Genomic DNA, 11,264 nt, shown 5'->3' with positions numbered 1-11,264 from the left:
ACGACGGGTCCGTGAAGTCTACATTTGTAAAATCAGGTATGTTTTATTCATGTACAAAAGTACATAAAGGGTAACCCGGTCAACTGGCTTTTGAAATCAAAACACTTGTATAAACATGAAAAAAATCTTAACTTGACAAACCTTTGATTATTTTATTCAGGTTTCTGTGTATATGTGCATGTACCTGTATTACTCAAGATTCTCCCTCAGTATTATTTCTACATTGGAAATGGTAAAATTTGATTTTCAACGTTTGATCTTTAGCATAAGTGGAGAAATAGTTTAGGAAGTAGAAATGAGGTTGTACTAATCTTCTTTTCTCAGCTCGTTTTATTATGATATTGTACACATATGTGCATATAAGTTAAAATACATTGCACATGCAATGTTCTTTAAAAATAATTGTTTTATAGCCATAGTGATGTCAGATGATGTTTTCCTTAGAATATTCAATAGACATTGATTTTGAATTACACAGTTAGATTTACTGTATGATCATAGATATACGAGTAACAACGTACATTCAATCAACAAATGCGGGCATAATATACAACAATGTAAAAAAAACCAAAACATTTTTGATGATTTTTGTAAAGTATTAAAATAAATGTCTACTAAAGTGAAATGGTCAATTCTTAACGTGACATATCAAGTTCAAAGCGTCCATGCAAGTACACCTTCAAGAAAGAAGCATTGTAATATGTATATGACTTGTCTTATGGTTATGGCAAGCCATTGTGGAATTTGTTCAACTTGTGTAACATTATAACATTTTTTTGCGGTAGTCAACAATAGTCCGTTCATAAAGAACATCTTCAGAACGCTGATTACGTGTTCATATCTTGAACAGTCTACAAGGAAAAGGAAACAAATTATGATCTGAAGATAATGTCACCCGCTGTAGAAGCAAAAGCTTTATCTGTATTACAGTAGGCTGCTATTCACCTTTAACTTAGGAGGAAGGACATTATTTTAGGAAACTTTAGGATGTGATAGAGTTAGCATTAAACTTTACACATTTTTTGGTTATCGGCGTATCCTACAAAAGTACAAGTCAGTCGGCCAGCGTCTCCATTGGATATCTTTTATTTCCAATAAAAGGAAAATTCAAAAAGCATGACAACAAAATACACATGATAAACATAATTGTGAAACATAATAAAAAGATATTGGTAAAATATGAATATTATTATCACCAGTAATACATATGCCAAACACAGCGGAACAAGATAACGGACAGTGTAGTCCATACAACATAAAGTAAATATACACGAAACCCTAAAAACAACACATTTAATATATTTTACTTTGATACTCTTCACTCTTCTTACGTTAGGATTATTTAAAAAAAGACTTTCCTTACAATTTTGATGTTTTTTTTAAACTACGGAGCAGGTTCGCATAAAATTGGCAGATAGGCTGCAGTGCTGTAAACATCTGAAAGAAACAGACAGAGGATGGTTCAAAATGCTGCAGGGAAACATCAGTACTAAAATTTGACGATTATTGAGTTTTGCAATATAATACAATATTTTTTTACTTGCATCACACTTGAGTAATCTAATGTAGGGTCGGTTTCAGTACTTTTCAGTTGACCTAAGTTGGTGGATACATATTTTGTAATTTGGTATTTTCTGTTTAATGTTAGCACAGTTAATACTTCTGGATTCTCTTGGTGACTTATGGCGATTTTCGTAGTCAGAATGTATAAAAAAAATGCAAAAATGGAATATGGAAGATGTGTCAATTTAAGATTTTTTCCGGTTGGGAAGAGTTATATTTTTTTCGTTTTACTCCAAAATCCGAAGTGTTACCACAACTTTCTGTGCACCATTGTAAAGCTGAGACATGTTAATACCTTTATTTGTCAATTTACTTTGGAGAAAGTGAAAGTTCGAAGAATCAAAAACATAAAATGGACTTTTGCCTCAACGAGGTATAAAAAGTAGCCGAAAAATACAAAAATCTCCAAAATATGTCTTTCTGGGGAAGACGCGTCAAAATCAATATCAATAATAATATACATGTAAAACTACTGAAAATCAATTTGTTAATACTACGAAATTCCATCATTTTTGATATGTTTTTCAGTTTGTTTGTTTCTTGGAGTTTAACGCCCGAGCAGCAATATTTCAGCTATATTCAGGCGATGAACATGAAGTGGATGATAAAATGGACATGAAATGATGATGAAATGAAAAATGGGATGGGACACAAGGATAATGGGGTCGAGAAATTTTGATTGCAACTGGAAATAGGGAGAGGTGGGTAGGGTCGGGCAATTTAGCCTGTGGTGGAGCCCTATGGTTCCTACTCCATGGTGTATAGACTATGGTCTATCAGAAACAAATTGTTTCTAAACAATATCTGTATATCGGAAATAAAATATTTTAGTCAGCGTATGGGACGTATTTTCTTTTAATCTTGGTAAAAAAAATCCTGTCTCTCAGGCAACAATGGCGCATTAAGTCAGAATAGTCGTTAAAAGCGTAACAACTGAGAAATATTATCACCGTATTTAGGGGAAGCTTGCATATAACTGTAGGAATAAATTGCATTTTGTTTTTGATAGTGACTTTATCACGGTTCATATCAGGTTTATTTTATTATTGTACCTTATTTTCAAGACATTATAAACATCAGCTGCATAAGAGAATAATTTTTAACATAACAGCAGACGATACAAATCCCGCATGTAAGGATGTAGCAAACATCTTACTCGTGGATTTAGAAAAGTAAAGTATTGATTCAGGATAATTTTCAGTAAATTTGCGTACACGTACCGCACTTCATTTGTATATTTCTAAAATATTGTTTACAGATTGTATACAGCTTTCATTCACTATCAGATTAAATTGAAATGTATCACACATTTGCCATCAGCATAACAAGCAAGTAAACGGCAAGTAATTCTGCATTACAACAATTAATATTTCTGCAATTGATTAGTTTAAATGAGCATTACTATTTTAAGGCACTACATGTACATTGTTTCTTCTGGTACATTTGATACGCTGTTTTGTGATTTTTTTCATGTTCTTAATGCCTAATAGTTTTCTTTTCATAGTAATGGGGTGGGGGTGGGGGGGTATGAATACTACAGAATTCGCCAACTTTGAAGTACATGTATTTGAAGACATTAAGAGATAAAACAGTATTTTATGTCAAATGAATCTGAGTGGTGATGTATAGTTCTCGACCATCGAACTACCACCACTAAACGATATTTATCTTGAATTGGTCAATTTTTGAATATAAAAAAAAAACTTTTGTACTTTACATCATGTATGGACACTGAGTTTTACGATATCAATCTTTCTTAGTTTTTTTGTTATTTGAACATCTACACATATCAGAACACAAACATAAAGCGAACGGTATTGCTATCATAAGTCCACCAAACAACCCAATTACAGCTGAAGATTTTCTGTTATCTGTTGCTGATATTTTCGTATTTGTGTATAACTTGGTCTCTTTTGGGTCAATCTTAAGTACCTCGTGTAAACTATCCGTTTCATCCTTTAAAAATGTGACAAGCTCTTTTGCAGTCATATTGGCATACACTAAATAATCCCACGTATTTCCAACCTTTGAGCATGGACACGAGCAATCTGTAAAAAATAGATAATACCATATTTCTTTCTAATCAGTACTTATTTTTTAATCATTACAGAATAGTTGAATTCCACACGAAAGAGATAATTTGAGTCTTGACTTAACCATATACTCATTTCAATCGTACGAAGGGCATTCCATAAATCTTCACAGTATCCAACTATTACAGGAACAAACAATTTATAACAAGTATTAGCTTTTCAAATAGGTATCTGTCTGTTAGCTTAATCCATTGTTGAGAATAAAATTTCAGGCAATTTGTATTACAAAACTATTAGTCTTTTACTGTATATTAGATTTTTTTATACAGTTTTGGTAGTAAGTCACTTTGTGCTCAAAATGACCCCAGCTGATGGTCTCAAATGAACCAAGATTGATCAATAAAAATATCTATAAACATAAACAAGATAGCTCTGTCTTTTAAAGTTACTTTCTCCTCCAAGTAAATTATAGCACTTCTTTCACTATTCTTTTTGAAATGTTCAGGTGTGCCTAATTTAAGAATTTAAGAGCCGCCACCCCGTGCCTTGTACGGATTCCCATCCACATTTCAGCCAAACCAGCGACCTGACCAATCAGCAAACTTTTTTTTTATTTTCCCAAATGTTACCCATGTTACGCGACTGATTATTCATCCCGTCCCGGTTGCGACAAGAGACGGAAGGGAGATCGACAAAACTCAAATAAATGTTTGAGAGTACACGTTTTCACACCTATAGCGCATCCCGATTTTCTACATATTATTACTCCGCTAGCTTATAGACTCTGTTATACAGGAGCGTGAACACTTTCAAATCCGAAGCTGTTTCTGGTGTACTGTACTAAAGGGCCAAATTTAGTAAATGTAAAACTTTGAAATAGCGAAAATACCTTCCGTTTCAGAAGCATCGAAATATATTAAAACATGGTTATCTAATTAGGGGTGAAATAGAAGAAAATATGAACTTCGGAAGAAAAAGATTTTTTTAACCACACACACACACACACACACACACACACACACACATACACAAAGCGCCTGATTTGAACATATTTATCAAATACATCCGAGTCACAAGGCAATAGATAATTTTATTCTCAAACTATGACCCATGCCCTTATAAAACAGCTCACAGTATGAAACAAAATATTTACTTAGAGCATACCAACATTATAAAACTGACATTTCGAGCATTCTAGCACCAACCATTTTAATCAGCGAGGTGGGGCGACCTGGGATAAAACGGTTTCAAGTTTTAGCAAGAATGGTGTAAACGTAAGAGAACCGCGTTTTATCGCAAGATGATTTTGGGTAATGCTTTTACTCACCGTAAGGTGATATGTTAAAAATGCTACTTACCGTTAGAAGATGTGATGTTAATAACATTTGTGAGTCCAAATAAAATATAGAGTATACTTTCCAACATATGTTCCATTCGAGCTTCAAATCTTTAAACTTCATACAAATAATGAAAAAAAAATCAATTGTTTTATTACATGAAGAATCCACAGTCGATTTGATTTGAAGATATCATTTAAGTTAAATAAAGAAAATATTTGTTTGTTATTCCATATGTTAACCTTAATCACAACAAAATTTTGCACACAAAATTTAATATCGTCCTATGGGAAATATTCACTACATTCAATATTGGAAACCTAAAGTACAACTAGTTAATGCTGTTTTTAAATATTTAGAAAGAACCAATTGAATTCATTGATTTAAATTGCTTCAAGAGATAATGTTACCATCATATTTCTAAACACCGCACCCTAACGTGACTATTAATATACTAATTAGCAAGTAGACAGAGGAAATTTATGACGTAATTTTCATTTAAGGAAACATGAATAGTGGTTCTTCCTTGATGTTAGTTTTATTTCTGCGACGATTGTCATTTAATGTATAGTAGTCATTGTTGAATAACATGTAAACACATTTACATTTTAGGTGCTGCAATATTGCGTTGTGTGGACCACTTGTAATTGGATAAAACAATTCTAACGAAGACCATAAAGGGAAACAACATCCACCGTTGATAACAATAGTTGTAGAATCAGTCTATTATTCAATAATTTGACCTTGACAATGAGACTATTATTATTCAATAATTTGACCTTGACGATGAGACTATTATAGCTCAGTCAATGAAGACGATACACTCCAAGTGTGCACTTTCAAACATTTGGACATGGAGTCGCCACCGAAAAGTGTGTACATTTCAATAATTTGAAATGTACAACGAAAAGCCACTAAGATGTTGCCGAAATTAACCGACAAGAACTATCGTGCGAAGAACGACTCAAAATACTTAAACTTCCAACGCTAAAATTCCGTCGACTTAGAGGTAAGATGATTATGACCTATAAGTTATTGAACAATGTTTATGACAATTGTACAACAAGAGGATCGTTGAACATAAGCACAAACTCTACTAGAGATCATCCCTTGAAACTGTTAAAAAATCGATGTAGATAACTACTTCACCAACCAAATAGTATGTATCTGGAAAAGCTTACCTTGTTCAGTTGTAATAGCCAAAACACTAATACACTCAAACGACGGCTAGACAAATACTGGAATGAGCATCCAATGGTGTATGATTTTACTCTGGACTATAACGTAGCACATTTTCATTTGGTGATGAATAGAGACCACTATAGAGGTTATGAAACCTGCTAAGGCCAATCATCAATAGGTATCAATATGTAAATACCCTTTGCCATCAACAAAAGTCGATTGAAATAAATTAAACAGAACATCATGAGAGGTCAAGCCCCTTAACCCCCCCCCCAAAAAAAAAAAAAAAAAATGTCGACGACAAGAGAAAAGACACAAGACTATATATCAACGACAAGGGAAAAACGCAAGGGTATACATTACAGAAATACATGTACAAACGTATTATTTACGAGGTACCGGTGTTGAATTAACTGTTCCTAAACATTTTGGCTATGGTCGAGAAATTCAAATATATTGAAAACCCAACTTAAAAATTCTTCCCCCTTTTTGTCAATATTCTGAATTTATTGGTCGTCGGCGACTGGGATACCGGAGGTGTGATAATGCCACATGGAACCGCCAAAATATGAAAACATTACGCGGGCTGTTCTCTTTACCTTCCTCAATTTCCACCTTGCAAGGTTAACGTAAGTATATCGCTCGGCCAACGATCATCAAATTATCCACACTCTAATATCAAGTTTAATCTGGGACTGATAAAACAACAGTTACTCAATTATAGGTAATCCCCGGTTTAATATGTGATGCTTTATTTTTCGTAAGACATGGAAGTATTATGATATTAGCTTTTTTTGTAATATTTGTTGAACTGCAATATTTCTATGATTATGAACTTATTTTGAACTATTTAAATTTTGACTCAGCGAGCAGGACTATTTTTTTCGAATTAACCTGACGCAGATCAAACATTCGCAAGCACGTGAAAAACTCAATCGAGAAGATTTTGCTTATTTCTCCCCCTTAATGAAAATGTCGGGAGTTTCTAACGGATTTGTTGGACCCGCAATGTTCACTTTTTGAGTTGTAAGTTTGTAAGTATATTGCTTATGTCTACGATTACAAGATGGTTCCTGTAGGTTTGAAAGTGTTCGATACAAACATTTTTTACTTAAAGAGTTTTAAAGTTATACACATTGTATAATAGGTGAACCCAATACCGGTGGTCAATATACTAAGCCTCCGATAAAAATTTACAACAACAATTGATGGACATGGTTTGTTTCTATACACGTAGCCTATTTCTCTTCTAATAAATGTTCTTACCTACTTAAAGAAGGATGAATGACAAGGGTCATCAGTCGCCTTTTTTTTGTTTAATCTCAATCCGGTACAAGGTTAAAATTCTTGGTCATGCGTGCATTTAATTATCATCAGATTTCACTGAGGAATGTCTACTACATAAGGGTAACAACAAAATTACCGAACACTAACCCAATCCATAATTGACAAGTCCATAATAAATTTGGCAAAATAGATATTACACCACTGGAGCAGCTGGTACCGCACTGGTTATGACTTGGTACAGGCGTTTCAAACGAAATGGTGGGTTAAATCTTGGCTTTACAGCGCGCTTAACCTTCCTCCTTTATTGCGGCATGAATATACCACTGCTGATTAAATAGCACTTGCATGCTATTGTGTCATAATCGGTAAATCAGCGGTCACATCAGCACAAAGAACAAATTACAAAAAAAACCCCAAAAAAACAAACAATCATTACTCATTATTTTAGAAGAAACTGAGTATTTTTCCACTAGGGACTGATATCTAAAAAAGAAATTGGTAAGAGACCTTTTGAGAAGCATTTCTTCATACTCCTGATTTCGGAGTCTATTATACAGATATTTATGGCGTTCAAGGAAATCAGAGTAATTAGTACTTGCTTTAGCGTAGCGAATCAATTGTGAAATATAAATCACCATTTGCAGGAGATGAATGTATATTGCTGCACGGGTAAGGACAACTAATAATATTTAAAATTAAAGTCGTCTCTTTTATCATAAATCTTAGTGCTGAGGTGACCACTGTTTCTGTAGTCTATCTCCAGTTCTGGTGGATATATTGAAGGAAACCTTTTACCAAAAGAAGGGTTGTTGATGGACAATACATATTCAATATATCTGTATGTAAAGTGAAAGGATTAAGCTTCTTTTATAGTTTTATTCTTTACGAGATTCTGAAGAAATTCAGTCTCGTATGAATAAAAAAAACCCAAATCAACTAGGAGAGGGGCACAGTCAGTGCCAGTTGTATGCAACTTGTTCAAAAATATCTCCTCCAAATGTGACAAATATGTTATCAATGAGGAAATCAAGCATATTGCAGCAGACCATTAATCAGTTCTGTATATTTCATTGTAGGTTGAAAATCAATATCAAAATTTGAAACTAATTTTGAATGCATATACGGATTTTTAAAGTGTACAGTTAATCGCAATGGCGAACTTATAAAAAATAATAATAAACCATATATGAAATGTTGATCTGATTTGAAAATGTCGGTAAACACCTCTTGACCTGACCTTGGTAGTTTTAGATCATCACAATCAGGCCCCTGTTTTTTTTAGAAATTTTTTTTTACTACATGCACAGAAGTAAATCAATTAGGAAACAAACCTACATGTAACATTAAATTTAAAATGACAAAATAAAAGGAGGCCATGTGGCATATTCATCACATTCAGTGGTTGATCTTGAAATAAATTATTTCTATATAGCCAACCAAACTTTTCGAGCACAAAGAGTCACCATTTTGACCTGCTGATGCCATTCCCGCTTTGTATTTTCCAAATACTGCTGAATGATTTTTTACATTTTGATTGTATTAGAAAGGGTATTCAAGGGAACCAAGATTCTAGCGGAAATAAAAAATCAAATCATCCAGGGACAAAGACCAGACATGGAAAACAGACAAACACAACAAAGAACATAAAGTAACTAAAGTAATAATACATAGTAATAAAAGTAAATGTGCGACTCAGACTCCACTAAACTAAAAATTGGGAGCATGGACCAAGTGCACCGGTAGGGTAAGCGTCCTCTGCTTTTCTAGAAACACCCGCAGTGTTGCTCATGAAAAGGCAAGTCCGGGGTAAACGAAAGAGGAAAGGGAAACTATGACATGTTGAACAAATCAATTTTCATAGTGCAGATGGATACACGGCAACGACCCACGAGTTCATGATGACGACCATAAAAATTCCGTAGTGATAACTTCAATCTTGTAGCAACATAACCCCATTCCAGAGGCCTAATTATAAGAAGTCTAGCGCGATACAAAAAGTCTGCGTAGTTACGGCAAGCTCTGTCATAACGTTCAGAATGAAAAGACAGTCATCACGTTTGTTGTAAAGCTCGGTCAATAATTTTCCTTTACCATCGATCTCTAAGTGTAGGTCAAGATATGATACTGACTTTACAGTGTCTGTAGTATCATTTAACTCAAGTTCTTTGGGGTAGATGCGATGTATCAAATCCCCGAAACTAGGGTTGTTTAACGATAACACGTCATCTATATAGCAGAAACTGAGATTAAAGGATCTAGCGAAGCCATATTCTTTCTTTTGGATCAGATCAGCTACAAAGTCAGCCTCATAACAGTGAAGGAAAAGATCAGCAAGTAGAGGAGCACAATTTGTTACCATGTGAATGCCGACCGTTTGTTGAACAACATGTCCACCACACTGGACAAATATATTGTCGATTAAAAATTCAAGCATTTTGTAAACATCTTCTTCTTCAAAGTGTCATATATCCTTTCCTCTTTCGTCTACCCTGGACTTGAAATTTTATGAGCAACTTGGCGGGTGTTTCTAGAAAAACAGAGGACGCTTACCCTACCGGTGCACCTGGTCCATGCTCCCAGTTTTTATGGAGTCCGAGTTGCTCATTTGCTTTTGTTACTTTGTATGTAAGATTTTAGTTACTCTATGTTCTTTGTTGTGTATGTCTGTTTTCCATGTCTGGTCTTTGTCTCTGGATTACATTCTGTTAATTACCGCTATAAGCTTGGTCCCCTTGGTTACTCTTTCTGTATATTTGGAAGATGATTTGGAATTATTTTTTACAAAGTATGAAGAATCTCTACCAAGAACTATATATTTGTATCTAGGTGTACCATCTTTGTTGGAGTAATAACGATGTAGAATGTTTTTAAGTCGGCATTTTAACTGAGTATGGGGAATAGAAGTATACAGTGTTGAAAAATCATAGGTTTTAATGCTATTATATTCTGATAATAATCTTGAATTGAGGGTCGCCAGAAGATCCTCCGAATTTTTCAGGATCCATATTGAATTAATACCACTACGGGAGTAACAGGTGTTGCGGTAGGAATGGAGATCCTCTTAAATTGTCATATTCCCAAATTTGTAATCCCTATCATTTTTGCTGACCAGTGATTTGAATGGACTTAAAGTTAGTTGTTTGGTTAAGGCATGTAGATGTGGATTCATCCACTTTGAAAAGCAGGGGTAAATGGTATGCTACTGTCGTCATCACACACCTGAGTACATGTACAATCATGTATGTACGTACATGCTTCTTGGATTTTGGCAAGGTTTTAACAAATCATAAGTAGTAGAAGTAACTATCAGGTTTATAAAATGTATGGAATGTAAAGAAATAATAAAACAATATACATGTGTATTTAATCAGTATGCAAATGTTTATCAATATAGTTCTTTTTCAGTACATTTTCAAGATATACCAGATACATTCATTTAGAATACAGATAATCAAGTATGATGCAGGATTTTCATGACACAGTAAAGTCACAGTCAATTACGTTATAAATTCTACGTCCATGAAAATGCATGGAAAATGTGATGGACATCAAAGCACCCAGAAGTAGACCTTTTATAAAGACTGATTTTCTGAGACATTCATACCAAGTAAGTGTTGAAGGTTTACATTATTTGTACATATACTGTGTATGTACAAAATGATTTACAATTTTGAAACCTTGTGAATGGTCTATTGTAAACATTGCTAGTGCAGAACAGTAGTCACATTTCTTTACAAAATTTGCAGTTTACATTTTTATGTCTGTGAACAGAGAAGTTGCACTGAAAACTGCAAAAAATACATGTGTATGTACTCTAAATATGGTTACTGACATAGGCAGTACACTATGAATTGAAGATTTA

At 33.9% G+C, this 11,264-nt stretch overlaps 1 protein-coding gene across 2 annotated transcripts; it reads right to left on the bottom strand.

Annotated features, from left to right (window-relative positions):
• Positions 1-1,061: 1,061 nt before the first annotated feature.
• Positions 1,062-5,302, bottom strand: LOC148623977 (uncharacterized). Of its 2 annotated transcripts, XM_088566359.1 has the most exons (3): positions 4,955-5,302; positions 3,496-3,611; positions 1,062-1,437 (listed from the first exon to the last, which is right to left on the bottom strand). In XM_088566359.1, exons 1-3 carry the CDS (start codon positions 5,028-5,030, stop codon positions 1,360-1,362), a joined length of 270 nt encoding a protein of 89 aa, XP_088422485.1. In that variant the 5' UTR covers positions 5,031-5,302; the 3' UTR covers positions 1,062-1,359. The 2 variants fall into 2 exon arrangements, with proteins under 2 accessions (XP_088422485.1, XP_088422484.1); XM_088566358.1 differs by having other exon boundaries at positions 1,062-3,611; positions 4,955-5,267.
• Between the last annotated feature and the right edge of the window lie 5,962 nt (positions 5,303-11,264).

Source organism: Perna viridis, chromosome 2 (assembly GCF_037379345.1).
Source record: "Perna viridis isolate PV_CMFRI_1.1 ecotype Kerala chromosome 2, ASM3737934v1, whole genome shotgun sequence".
Lineage (NCBI taxonomy): Eukaryota > Metazoa > Mollusca > Bivalvia > Mytilida > Mytilidae > Perna > Perna viridis.
The sequence above is the reverse complement of the archived record's forward strand: the minus strand, read 5'-3'. Positions and strand labels throughout refer to the sequence as shown.